At 32.5% G+C, this 15,256-nt stretch overlaps 1 protein-coding gene across 1 annotated transcript; it reads left to right on the top strand.

Moving 5' to 3' along the window:
- Nucleotides 1–5,089: 5,089 nt before the first annotated feature.
- Nucleotides 5,090–8,782, top strand: LOC18051495 (protein NRT1/ PTR FAMILY 5.9). The gene is made up of 4 exons (XM_006446360.2): nt 5,090–5,264; nt 5,369–5,586; nt 7,025–7,542; nt 7,904–8,782. Exons 1-4 carry the CDS (start codon nt 5,231–5,233, stop codon nt 8,739–8,741), a joined length of 1,608 nt encoding a protein of 535 aa, XP_006446423.1. The 5' UTR covers nt 5,090–5,230; the 3' UTR covers nt 8,742–8,782.
- The last annotated feature ends 6,474 nt before the right edge of the window (nt 8,783–15,256 follow it).

The raw sequence follows: 15,256 nt of genomic DNA, 5'->3' as shown, positions 1-15,256 counted from the left end.
TCAACAAGAAAAAAAGTGACATGATTTCAACAGGGGGGAAGTGGTAATATCCTATGAATTCAATATTGTAAATTGTAATGTTGTGCGCAAAAAAAGATATGGTAGGTGAGGATGAGAATATGCTATGTAGATTATTTTGGAATTTTTATTAAGGCATGATAAGAATGGTAGGGGAAGGATAGAATTAATATTATATATGTTAATGTATATCTTGTTCATAAATAATAGTACTTATCGGTTGGTAACCTAGTATCTATACACCACTATATAAGAGTTAGGTAAAGGATAGAGATAGGAGACAAAAGCTTTTTATTTTCTTTCATTTTGAACGCTCTAAATTTTAGGGTTTTCTAATAACCTAAAACTTCAAATCATTATTCCATTGGTTTAGGCTCTCAAAGTATCATTGCCGGCCAAAAATAATATTATTATTTTGGCTTGCACGATCAATTAAATACTCGTTTAGTTAAATGTTTGTACTGTAAACTTTGCTTTTAAGGTTGGGATGGAGAAACAAGATCACCCAATTAAGTTGATCCACAAAAGATGTGGTTTTTAAAGTAAATGTTTACAGTTAAAAGCTGGAACTCCAATGAAATTAAGGTTATTCGAATGTCTTTCTCATAAGACAATCGCACCACCACATCATGCATGCATCAACCATTGAAATTTTAATACGTATGCATACATTTAATATGAACTAATCATAGCCTGCATGAGATTAAAAATTTAAGACGCGTGATGTGATTTTGATTAAGCTGTACCATACTCTCCTTTATAAGAATTTCTAAGTGTTGGTAAGTTACGTTATAATGCAACTTGCATCAACCCAACAATAGTTTTCAACAACTTAAAATTGTGTTAACCAAATTATATTTGAGTTTGTTAATACAACTTCTGTGTGATATAAGCTATATTATTATGTAACTTATGAACATGATCATTTTCTCAATCTTTTTTTTTTCTTTTTTGGCACTATAATTAGGGCATAGGAGTCTTGTTCCTTTGCATGTAATCCTTTCTTTTATGAAACTCTAGTAACTAATACTCTTCTAAATAGTTTTTCTAGTTTTCTCTCTCTTTTCTAACATCTTTTTTAAATTTCTTTGAGGTTGAGAATATGCTATGTAGATTATTTTGGAATTTTCATTAAGGCATGATAAGAATGGTAGGGGAAGGATAGAATTAATATTATATATGTTTGTATATCTTATTCATAAATAATAGTACTTATCGGTTGGTAACCTAGTATATATACACCACTATATAAGGGTTAGGTAAAGGATAGAGATAGAAGACAAAAGCTTTTTATTTTCTTTCATTTTGAATGCTCTAAATTTTAGGGTTTTCTAATAACCTAAAACTTCAAATCACTATTCCATTGGTTCAAGCTCTCAAAGTATCATTGCCGGCCAAAAATAATATTATTATTTTAGCTTGCACGATAAATTAGATACTTGTTTAGTTAAATATCTGTATTGTAATCTTTGCATTTAAAGTTGGGATTGAGAAACGAGATCACCCAATTAAGGGTGTATTTGGGATTGAGGTTGTGCAGCTATATCTTAAAAACTACAACACTAAAGTGTTTAGTAAACATTAGCTGTTGTAGCTTATAATATATGTTGATATGATTTTTCACTTGTATATTAAAAAATCTATTATATATTTAATAATTTTTTTAAAATTAATTAATTTAAAATTTATATTTACTTTATATTATTAACTTTTTATTTGATAGTTACAACTTTTTTTCTACGGCAGTTGTACCTTAAAATATATATCACCTCAATCACAAACGGAACCCAAGTTGATCCACAAAATATGTGGTTTTTAAAGTAAACGTTTACAGCGAAAAGCTGGAACTCCAATGAAATTAAGGTTATTAGGATGTCTTTCTCATAAGACAATCGCACCACCACATCATGCATGCATCAACCACTAAAATTTTAATACGTACACATACATTTAATATGAACTAATCATAGCCTGCATGAGATTAAAAAATTAATACGTGTGATGTGATTTTGATTAAGTTGTACCATACTCTCCTTTATAAGAATTTCTTAGTGTTGGTAAGTTACGTTATAATGTAACTTATATTAACTCAACAATAGTTTTCAGCAACTCAAAATTATGTTTACCAAATTATATTTGAGTTTGTTAATACAACTTCTGTGTGATATAAGCTATATTATTATGTAACTTATGAACAAGATCATTTTCTTAATCTTTTTTTTTTCTTTTTTGGCACTATAATTAGGGCATAGGAGTCTTGTTCCTTTGCACGTAATCCTTTCTTTATGAAACTCTAGTAACTATTACTCTTCTAAATAGTTTTTCTAGTTTTCTCTCTCTTTTCTAACATCTTTTTTAAATTTCTTTTACGTTAGTAAAGCTCTTCATTAGAGTGTTCTGAAAAATTCTCAATATATAATTATATATCTAGGTGTAGTATTTCAACTTTATTGTTTCATAACCTAATTTTCTATGTAAAAAATTTGCTATCAAACTCTTATGATTTGGAGGCAAGTTAAATGTAAAAGAAAAATGTATATTTTTTTTAACATCTCAAAACCAATATTTTTTTCACATTTTTTTCCATTATATATTTTGTCATAAACTGGCTTTCTGTTTTTTTAATCACCTTCTGTGAGATGGCTAGAGAATTCTCCAGTGGTGGTCTCAATCTCTCTTTTCTGTAATAATGCTTTTCTCTTTCAATGAAGTTTCTTTCTTTTTAAAAAGAAAAAACAAAGAACTGAGAAAGATACCTTGGACAAAAAAATCTACAGGTATATATCAGCACTATTATTTGTCCAATTAATTGTTAGGCCTTAGCTCATTATCAAGCATCTGCTGCTTGGGAGTAGGATCCAAAGCAGAACCGAACAGTGTATATTGGCCACGTAGCATAAAAAGATACGTCTTTAATTTTGAGACAAAAACCAAACAAAGTGGAGATGCGAAGTGGGGTTTGCATGCTATTTGCGTAGATAACCACATGTTTATTTGTCGAAGCTGTGATTGGTGGTACTTACTATACAATATGCTAAGTGATATCCATCTCAGTGAACCACTAAACGGAAGCCATGTTTGTATAGTTGATAAGTCTTCGCTACAGCTCCGGAGAAGTCGTCAAGAAGCTAATGGTTAAGGCAAATGACATTTTAACCCTTTAGATTCCTTGCCTCGTATTCTTTTAGGAGAAAGTCTCGGGTATTATTGAACGTGTATATATTCCATGAAAACAGCTCCTTTGCGTGATCAAATTTTACCCCAGCAAGGCAATTTTCAAAACGATAAAATAGATGTCAAGGAGGCATCATTGATACTTTATTATTTATTGATTTTTAAGATACGGTAAGAATTTAATAGATGAGAGAGCATGCACTGAGACCACTCAAAATCTATTCTTTTTATAGTTTTTATAGTTAGATGTACTTTTCCTTCATAATGATAATTTTGGGTTTTTTAAGAATTCTGATAACATGTTGATCTGAATTGCGCTGCGTATTAATCCAAATTCTCGTCAAATAATTTAGTATCTCAAGTACCTTGATAACAATTATGTGTATGGTGTGTGTATTCAAAAAAAAAAAAAAATTCTTTGATCAATCTAGACAAATTAGAAAATCTTACACATTACTCATCCAGTTAAGGCCTTGCAGCGCTAGATGTAATGCTTTTAAGGACATTAGTACATTGGCTAAGAGAAGTGATCTTAGATTAAGTATATAAGGCTTGAGTAAGATCTCATGTACCGTGGAGTTAGCTTTTGAGTGCAAGTTGGGCCCGTGAGATTTTATATAATGTCATCAGAGGTAAACTTATGCAGGATTGTGTCCATACTATTTTATAACATGACAAAGTCTAGACAATAAGGCTGACTAGAATGGCACAAGTCCGGATGCACACCCATATAATGGCAAGAATCAGTCGAAAAGGAGTACACATTAGGAGCACCAAGAAATTTGCATGACAAGTTCACGTTTGTTATCAACTCAAATTATGAGTCCATGATTAAGGGCAGTCTAGTAATTTTAAGATGGTTGCTTCTTCTTCGTATAAGCGATCCTTGTCAACTAGCACTGTAATTATTCCGCGATCTTGTTCGTATCTCTTTGTTTAGTGTGTGCCTGTGGTGTGTTTGCACGTGGGCTTTACAGTTATAAGCGAATGCCATGCAATTGTCACATATAAAAGCTCCATAACGTAAAGCAAAATAAAGCTTCAGTTGCCCTTTGCACAGTTACGTTTCTAGCGTACGTTATGAGTAACTGAAACAATCAGCACTTAAGATTTACGCCAACTTAATTTTATTTTGTATAATTTCATGAGCTAAATTTGAAATTTTAACCCATAAAAAAAATTGCAAATTAATATGGAAATTAAATATTCCCCGCAACTATCTTGGACAGTACTCAAAAGCTTTACTCAAAGGAATGTAGACGTCAACTGCATGCATAAGTAGTCTTTATCTTTCTTCTCTTTGTAGAATTTCTCCTAGAATGGTGTCATAATTATTACTAGCCGATATTTCGAGTACTCTAGTGGGCTGACCTGGCAGAAAACTGGACCTGCCACGTGTCAAGACGAGACATGTCAGCTACGTGGCATGTGTGAATTTGTTATATATCTAAATTAATATTCATAATATATAAGCCGAATTTAAATTTAATGCTGGGAAGTTTTTTTATTTTATTTTATAATACAGCCAATGATATGCGGTTTGCTATATAAAAATTAATATTTAATTAAATTTTAATTATATAATGTTATAAATACAAGTGTTATAAAAGATTGTAATTAAAAAGTTATGGCACAGCTCAACACCGAATATCTAAATTCATATCCTTTAATAGAATATATGTCGACACTCTTTGTTAAGCTAGCTCCTCGATAACATGCCAGTGTGACAACATTTCCAACTGAAAGTGGGGGCATCAATCTTTTATCGTTCTTAAATAATGCAAGCTATCGTTGCGCAACTTTATTTAGTGATCGATTGATTGATTGATTTGTCTAGTGCTCCATTCGGAGACAAGCCTTTAAATTAACCTTTTAAAAGGCAAGGGAGAGCCAATGCTGGCCGAAACTTTGAAGTGGCTTTGGCAACAGATAATGATATAATCACATCCTGTTGTTGTTATGCTCTCTTCCTATTCTTAAATACTCATATTCCGTTCTCGTATTAGAAGACTAGAGACCAGCCCAACAGAAACTAATCATGGGGCTAAGTAAATCTTGTATTATGCTCATAGGTACTGATTCTCTCATCATTATTTGTTCTAGTTTAATATAAACACTATATCTCGATATCTATATATATTTTATAATTCATTTTTTTTTATTTGTTAATGTGTAGTGATAGCTGGTAAGGAGAGGTTTGCGTTCAAAGGGGTGGCATCAAATCTGGTAACTTACCTCACGGATGTTGTGAAAATGAGCAACTCTTCAGCAGCAAAGACTGTTAACAGTTGGTGTGGCTTCACATCGATGCTGCCGCTGGTATTGGCACCACTTGCTGACTCTTACTGGGATCGATATTCCACCATTCTTGCCTTTTCATTCATCTATGTTGTGGTTAGTCACCTTAATTTCTTCTCTTCTTCTTAAGGAAAAATGACATTTCCTCCTGCAATTATAATGTTTTACTACTCTATCTGTTACCGTTTTCATAGTACTCTGTGCCGTGGCGGCACCATGCACGTTTGTAGGGTGGCCCTGTCCACCACCCAAGTCTAAAATGAAAATAATGTTTAGAACTATTTTATGTGAATTTTACTTTCAACCACCTTAATTTTAAACATTTTTGTTATAGCCTGCTAAATTTTGTAGCTTATTCATTATAGTTTTATGCTATAACCTACTCAAGTTTGCAGTCTCTATGTCTCTCTCTCTCTAAATATATATATAAAACACTCATTTCAATTATAAAAATAGTTATTTTTATTTATTTATTTATCTCAACATAAATGGGACAAAAGAGAATCATAAAATTGTAGAGATAAGTGTCAATGTCATTATTTCCTTCTTAATGATCAGTTTGCTAATAGAGTCACTACAACAAAACTCAACAACACAAAATTCTATAATGGTATATCTCTTCAAATGACAAAATATTTAACTCTCAACACTTATTATTTACTGTCATTAATATAACCATTTCCTGGCTAATAACTTGCCTTAATTAGTCTCCAGAAAGATTGTTTATATAACATGCTAAGTGCATACGCATGGACGATGACTCACGATTCACGAATATATTATCGTTTTCCATTAACAAGTAGGTAAGTCTAGTCATAGATCATTAACTCCGACAAAATTTCTAAAGTTATATATTTGAGTGCCTGGAAAATTTTGTGGTCAAGCGTTGATTCTACTGAATAAAATGATGTGGGCCTTCCTTTTTCGCGGGGAGTCTTTTATGCCCCTTGCCTACTATTTCTTATTCATGTATTAATTGTTTATTATGTGTTTATGAATATCATCACGATTAATTGAAACATATGCGTCAATGTTCATGATGTTACATGCATGTTATCACAGTTAATTAAAGCATGCAAGGTCGTGTACCTTAGTGCCGAATACTTTTTCCCTTTACACAATAATAGGAATCATATCATTATCCATCAGTACTGCTTTCTCACATTTCTTGCACCACTAAGTTTAGTCAGGGCCTACCATTTCATTTAAAAATTTTTGAAGTAACTTGTTGTAGAAAAATTAAGTAATTCATTATAGAAAAATTTGTAGAAGTGGGTATACTACCTCACATAATAAATCGTAGTATTTATTAAGGAAAAAATTTATAAACAATTAATAAATCATATTGAAATTATTGATAACAAGTTGTAGCACTAATTAAAATAATGTTTTAATATTAATATAAATGTTAAAATTTATATTTATAATATGAATGTTAACCAAAAGCAAAAGTGGATATTTATATGTTAGCTGTGTGACTGTGTCCTTTGAAATATTTCAGTAGTCGATGATTTTTTACTTTTTCTTTGTTAAGGGACTTGTGGCATTGACATCAACGGCATTTTCTTGGGCATGGTCTACTACAAACAAGATAAGCTCTTCATCAGCTTTCCTATTTTGGTCTCTATGTTTGATTTCACTAGGTCAAGGGGGGTATAATCCATCTTTGCAAGCATTTGGAGCAGACCAACTTGACAGCGATGACGAATTGCCAACCACAACAGACAATCAGAAATCGGACAAGAAGAGCTTGTTCTTCAAATGGTGGTATTTTGGTGTTTGTAGTGGTAGCCTTTTGGGTGTCACTGTTATGTCTTATATTCAAGATACCTTTGGTTGGGTTCTGGGATTTGCCATTCCCACAATTGCTATGGTTACTTCAACAGCATTTTTCTCATTTGGAAGCCAGATCTATAGGTACAAGTCAGATGAGACTCTAAAGTGTACTGTGTCATTGATCAACATAGTTCAAGCCATCAAAGCAGCTGCGTCAAAATTGAAGAACAGCAAAATCGTCTTACCCATTGACAATTCTGATACAGTGGAGCTTGAGTAAGTTTGAATTTGAAATTAATTATTTCGATGGGGTAAATGCTCTTTTAGTCCCTATAATTTAAGTTCACTATCTACTCAAATTTTATTTATCAAAAAATACTTAAAACAACCATGTTTTTTTGTAGCGGTTGGATTTAAATTTTCTTTTCAATTGTAAAGTAAAATTTATGTATGATATAGAAAATAGATAATAATTAAGTAGATTTTATCATAAAATAGTGACTTTTTGAGTAATATTTAAAAACTCAAAATCTCTATTTCACTCATACTTTAGGGCTAAAAGAGCATACAACCTTATTAGGCAGCTTCATTTTGTAATTAATGTGCATTCTGATAATAAATTTTACTTTGCTGATAGGCTTCAAGAGCAAAAACCTCTTTGTGGTAATAAAAAATTGGGCAGCAGTAAGGAGTTGGATGAGGATGAGTATCCCAAAAGTGGCAACCATCTTGTTAAAAATGCCAAAGTTGTACTGAAGCTTTTTCCCATATGGACAATGCTACTCATGTTTGCAGTAATTTTTCAACAACCTGCTACATTCTTTACTAAACAAGGCATGACAATGAAGAGGAATATTGGAAGCAACTTCAAGATCCCACCGGCTACACTTCAAAGTGCTATTACAGTCTCGATAATACTACTAATGCCTTTGTATGACAAAATTTTGATTCCCTTCATACACATTATAATCCGCTGTGAAAAAGGTATCACCGTAATGCAGAGAATGGGAATAGGTATGTTTCTTTCCATTATAGCCATGATCATAGCTGCAATTGTTGAAACAAAGAGGCTGGAGATGAACCAACAATATTCAGAAACCGTGCCACTTAGTATTTTTTGGTTGCTACCTCAATACATTCTTTTAGGCATTTCAGACATTTTCACGGTTATTGGTATGCAAGAATTTTTCTACAATGAGGTGCCAGTTAGAATGAGAACAATGGGCTTTGCTTTGTATACAAGTGTTTTCGGTGTGGGAAGTTTTTTGAGTGCCTTATTGATCACAGTGATTGAAGCTTTATCTAGTTCAAGAAATGGACGGAGCTGGTTTTCAGATGATATGAAAGAAGCCCGACTAGACTTATACTACTGGGTTTTGGCCTTGGCAAGTGCTTTGAGCTTGCTGTTGTATGTCATGTTGTGTAAATTTTTCAAAAGTAGGACTGATAATTTGGATAATGAGGCCTGTAAATAAGTTATGTGTTTGGATTCTACATGTAGTTTTGTCCGCTGATAACTTCTAGTCATGTAAATACTATTTGTTAAGAATAGAATTAGTTAGTTAATGAGTATGCTGACATGGCAGCTGAGTCAGCTAAAGTTTGTTATAATTTGTTATAGAGATTGTTAGCAGTAAACTGTGCGTGTGTGCAATGTGTGTAGAATCTTCTACTCATATAAAAAGGCTTGTAATTTTCAGATTCAATAGATCTATAATAATAGAATTCTCAGCTTATAAAAGTTCTCTTTTCTTCTTATTTTCTCAATAACCAAACAACATCATAATTTCATATAAATCTTAATATGGTATCAAAGCCTTTCTAATTCAATCTTTGATGGCTTCTGTCAACTCAAATACAAATGTTTCTTCTTCCACTTCATCATTCACCTTCACAACACCAATCAAACTTGATCGCTCCAATTACATGATCTGGAAATCTCAGATCTTATCTTCAGTTCGAGCAAATGATCTAAAAGGATTTCTTGATGGCACTAAGATCTGTCCTAGTCAATTTCTTGATGATGAACCGAGAAGCTCCAGTGCAGATTTGCGTGAAAATCCAGCTTACATCACTTGGAAGAAACAAGATCAGAGACTCTTAAGCTAGCTTCTTTCCTCAATCGGTGTTGAAGTTCTTAGCTTAGTTGTAACATCTAAAACTTCTTTTGAGCTTTGGACTAATTTAGAACAACAATTCGGATCTGAAACTGCTGCTAAAAAGGCTCACGTGAAAATGCTACTGAATAATCTCAATAAAGGATCCCTAATTATGACTGAGTATTTTAGTAAATTGAGATCTATTACCGATGAGTTAGTCATTGCTGGTAGTTTAATTAACCATCTAGACTTTATTACTCATTTAATCTCTGGTCTAGGACAACCTTATTATCCAGTTATGGTTTATATTGAAGCTAATGTTCTTAAGATGAGTATAGATGGAGCCTATTCTATGCTTTTGACTCATGAACCTCGATTGGAAAGTGCTAACTCTAATGCCAGTAAAGAAGCTAAAATGAACTATGCTGCTAATTTGGTTCAAACTGGAAATAATTCAAGGAAAGGCAATTATAATGCTGGTTGGAATAATAATAATAATAATCAAGGCAACTATACTAGAAATTATGGAAACAGAACTGAAGGTGGAAATTGGAATGGAAATTATGGTAGAGGAAATTCTGGAGCAAGGAGATGAGGTAATGCAGGATATGGTACTGGAAGGGGACAATGGAATGGAAATCAGGGAGGTAATCAAGGCAGAGGTGGCTTTGCTGGATTTAATGGAAATGGATTTGCTGCTGGTTTCAATAATTCTGGAAGAAGAAGTGGCAAAGGTATTATATGTCAGATCTGTTTCAAGCCAAATCATTCAGCTACTGAGTGCAGGAATAAGTTCAACCAAAATTTTGTGCCAAATCCTCTAGTTCAGGGTTCTTTTCCAAATCAAAATCAAGGTCCAAGAGCTGCATACATGGTGACATCAGAAGGAGTTGCTGATCAAGGGTGGTAGTTAGACAGTGGAGCAACTCATCACCTCACAAATGCTGTGAAAAATATGACTGTTGGTAAGTCTTATTCTGGTTCTGAAATACTTCTAGTTGGTGATGGTAAAGGCCTTTCTTTTACTCATATTAGTTACACTTATTTTTACACTTTCCTTGGAGCTATATTACATCTTACTGACATGCTATGCGTTCCTCATATAACAAAAAATCTCATCAGTGTGTTCAAACTCCTTACTAATAACAATGTTATAATAGAATTTTCCTCTGAATTTTGTTTTGTAAAGGACAAGGTGAAGGGGACATTACTAGCACATGATATTGCTAAAGGGAGTCTCTACAAATTACTGTCTCAAGATGATTTCTTCTCAAATTCTGAAGTACAAGTCTTTAAGCTAAATTCTATGCTGTAAGTTGTTTCAAATAAAATTGTAAACTCTTTTCCAGAGTCTGTCAAGTCAGTTTCTGTTAATTCAGTTTCTTTCAATAATTCTCTTGCAAGTTTTAATACTTCTAGTTGTATCTCAATGCAACTGTTACATAATAGACTTGGTCATCCTAATAAACATGATATGCAAATCATTTTAAAGACTCAACCTTCACATGTTGTCAATCATTCTCTTAGCTTCTGTGATGCCTATCAATATGGGAAACTGCATCAGTTTCACTTTCCTGTAACTGAAATAAAAACCAGAGCACTACTTGAATTGATACATACTGATCTCTGGAGACCAGCATTAATGCCATCCAAAGATAGATACAAATATTACATATCCTTTGTAAATGACTTCACCAAATATAGTTTGATATTTCCTCTTACCTTAAAATCAGAAGCATTAGACATATTTAAACAGTATAAACTCCTTGTTGAAAAATAATTTTCTTTGTCTATTAAAACCATACAATTAGACATGGGGGTTGAATTTAGAGCCTTTGGTTCCTTTCTTCAACAACAAGAGATACACCTTAAATTCAGTTGTCCTCATAAACATCATCAAAATTGAGTTGTGGAGAGGAAACACAGACACATTGTTGAAACTGGCCTTACCCTTCTTGTTCAAGCAAATCTTCCACTTACCTTTTGGTGGGAAGCTTTTCACACAACAACCTATCTAATAAATAAGATTCCTATACCAGTCTTAAGCAATAAAACACCATATCAAAAGCTACACAATCGATTACTTGATTATCAGTTCCTTAAAGTTTTTGGCTGCTCATGTTTTCCATTGTTGAGACATTATAATCAACACAAGTTAGACTTTCCTACACAAAAATGCGTTTTTATTGGCTACAGTCCTATGCAAAAAGGTTATAAGTGTCTAGACAAATCAAGTAGAATTTACATTAGTAGATATGTTGTGTTTAATGAGTCTGAATTTTCATATCCAGATTTGTTTTCTATTTCCAACAACTCTTCCTCTATTCCAACAAAATGTATCACTCCTACAAATCAGTCTTTCACTCATATTTCTCTTCCAAATCCTCATCTTGATGATAGTAATGTAGTAGCACCACTTATAGCAACTTCAGAACCGAGAAGTGGAACTCAACTTCCTGTTGCTACCCCTGAGCCAAATTCACTTTTAAGCCATTCACCAGCATCAACAAATATCCCATTTATCTCTTCCATACCTTCCATTTCTATACATCCCATGGTTACTAGAGCAAAATCTAGAATATTCAAACCCAAAACTTATCTAGCAGCAATTCAGGATATAAAACCAACAAGTGTCAAAGCAACTCTATCTAGTCAGAAATGGTATATGGCTATGAAAGAAGAGGTAAATGCTTTACATAGAAATCAGACATGGACTCTGGTTCCTTCTGATTCAGCCTCTAAGATTGTAGGTAACAAATGAATTTTCAGAGTTAAATACAATCCAGATGGAAGCATCTATAAGTACAAAGCACGCCTAGTGGCTAAAGGTTTTCACTAGACACATGGAGTAGATTTCTTTGAAACCTTTAGCCCTGTTGTAAAGCCCTATACAACAAGAATTATTCTTAGCTTAGAAGTAATGCAACACTGGACTATTAGGCAGCTGGATATCAACAATGTCTTCTTGAATGGAGTACTTACTGAATATGTATATATGCACCAACCAGAGGGTTTTATTGATTCAAAATCCCCTTATCATATATGCAAGTTGAACAAGGCATTGCATGGTCTTAAACAAGCTCCAAGGACCCGGTATGATCAGCTGAAAGGTTCACTGGTACAATGGGGTTTTCAAACTTCAAAGTCTGATACTTCTCTCTTTATTAAACATACTGGTGCTGATATTTTGGTTATTCTGATTTATTTGGATGACATACTCATCACTGGATCAAATACACAACATGTAGAGGGAGTAATTAGTAAGCTTGGCTCAATTTATTTTCTTGGCATAAAAGTAACTCCTAGCCTGGATGGGTTACATCTCTCTCAAACTAAATATATTGGTGATATTCTTCAAAAGGCACACATGTTAGGCAGCAAAGGCTATAACACACCCATGAGCACAATTGAAAAATTAAGGAAAGAAAATGGTGTCCTATTTGAGAATCCTTCTCTCTACAGAAGCATTATTGGCTCTCTTCAGTATGTGACTTTAACAAGACCTGATATTGCCTTTTCAGTCAACAAGTTGAGCCAATTCCTTGTTGTACCTATTGTCCTTCATTGGCAAGCTTGTAAAAGGGTTCTGAGATATCTACAGAGTACAACAAATTATGGACTTCAATTTCTTAGCTCGGGTTTTCTCCTTCTAAATGCTTACTCTGATGCTGACTAGGGATCAGATCCTGATGATAGAAAATCCATTGGTGGATATTGTGTATTTCTTGGCAATAATCTAGTCTCATAGTCCTCAAAGAAACAACATATCGTCTCTAGATCAACAGTAGAGTCTGAGTATAGAGCACTTGCACTTGCTACTTCTGAGATACTCTGGATCACTTATCTTCTAAAAGAACTTAAGGTTTTTTGCTTAAGCTTCCTGTCTTATATTGTGAAAATAAGAGTGCAGAAGCATTGGCTAATAATCCAAAGTACCATTCACGCACCAAACACATAGAACTTGATCTTCATTTTGTTAGAGACCATATAGCTAAACATGAACTTTCTATTGATCATGTTCCTACCTTTGATCAATTAGCAGATACTCTTACTAAGCCTTAGCCTATGACCAGTTTGCTTATTTGAGAAACAAGCTTAATGTTTCTCCGAGACCTTAAGCTTGATGAGGGATGTTAAGAATAGAATTAGTTAGTTAATGAGTATGCTGACATGGCAGATGAGTTAGCTAAAGTTTATTATAATTTGTTATAGAGATTGTTAGCAGTAAACTGTGCATGTGTGAAATGTTTGTAGAATCTTCTACTCACATATAAAAAGGTTTGTAATTGCCAGATTCAATAGATCTATAATAACAGAATTCTCAGCTTACAAAAGTTCTTTTTTCTTCTTATTTTCTCAGTAACCAAACAACATCATAGTTTCATATAAATCTTAATATTGTTGACTACTATTATATGTATACTTATTCAAATATATTCTAAGCTTTTTCCAGCCTCCAAATGATGTGTCTTTGCAGCTTACTTTCCTCCTTTTACCCTTTCTAAGAAGTGAAAATGCAACCACCACCAAAAAGGTGGTGAAAACCTTAATAACGAAATATATGGGCAATGCTAAATGGACAAAATCATCATAAAATAATGACAATTTTTATATCTTTTAGTCAATTTTAAGGATTTTTAGAAAAATAAAATAAAATTGTAAGCTTGTCATTAAAGAAAATTTTAAAAAATTCACAAAAAGACAAATGTTTTTGTCATGATTTTATTTTGTTTTTATATTTTAACTATTTTTTGCAAAGAATAGGTGTACGATGAATTATCATTTTAATTTTGAAATGACTGTGAGTATGATAAACGATCATTTTTCGTAATGAATAGGGGTGTGATGAATAAGAGAGAGGGATAAGAGGTAATATTTATATCAGATAAAATAAGATATTTTATGCAATAATTTAGGATGCATAATTAGGCTGATACTATTTATTTTTTCTTCAATTAAGTACTATAACAAATTCCTTTTCGTTCATCATATTATTATTATTATTGTTAGCCCATACATCTGTTGCAGTTCGAACTCAAGACTCGAGCTCGATGTCAAAACACTACTTCTCATTCAAGAGAGCAAGCATGCATTAAACAGGCATAGTATGTTGATAAACACGTGATGCACACAGTCACTGTGAACTTATTCCAATTGAAACTTCACGATCCTTAAAACGCTCCATTCGGATTAGGATGATAATGTACTTGCCAATTTAAGAATTTGCGACCAGATATCTGATAATTGCTATCAAAAGTTGGGGTAAATGCTCTTTACATCCTTGTAGATTGGCTAAATACTCTAATATATCCATAGAGTTTGTAAATTATCCCAAGCTCTCAATTTTTTTCTTGATCTTTGACAGTTTTACCCGGATGAATTTAGATAATTAAAATAAATTACAAAGAAATTAACAAAAAATTAATAGGAATTATTTAAAATATGAATGACAGAAAACAAAAGTTTATTTTCGATTGTTATCAAAACTAACACAATAATTAATTATTACTACATAAAATTTATTTTCTTTAACGAAGCTATTGAATATTAGGGAGGACAAAAAAATCAGTGCTTACAAAAAAATCAAACCAAGCTAGAAATTCAGTTCGATTTCAAGAATTAATAAAAACCTATCAGTCTGTATTAAAAAAAATGCTGAAAACCCATAAAAATACAAAAGAAGTAATTAAACATACCGAACCAAACATACATGTGCCCAGACTTATTCAATACTTATGGAAAATAATTCTTTATTATGATTATTACTATTAGTTATTTAATTTTTACAAATTAAATTAGAAAACTATTTCAAATATTTCTTCATTTCTAGAGTTGATAAATATATAAACACAATAAAAATTTAATTTGAAAAGAAATAAAAAAAATTTCAT

This window comes from Citrus clementina, unplaced genomic scaffold, assembly GCF_000493195.1.
Source record: "Citrus clementina cultivar Clemenules unplaced genomic scaffold, Citrus_clementina_v1.0 scaffold_2, whole genome shotgun sequence".
In the NCBI taxonomy this organism is placed as follows: Eukaryota; Viridiplantae; Streptophyta; class Magnoliopsida; order Sapindales; family Rutaceae; genus Citrus; species Citrus x clementina.
Note: the sequence above shows the minus strand (reverse complement) of the source record. Positions and strands in the feature narration are given on the sequence as shown.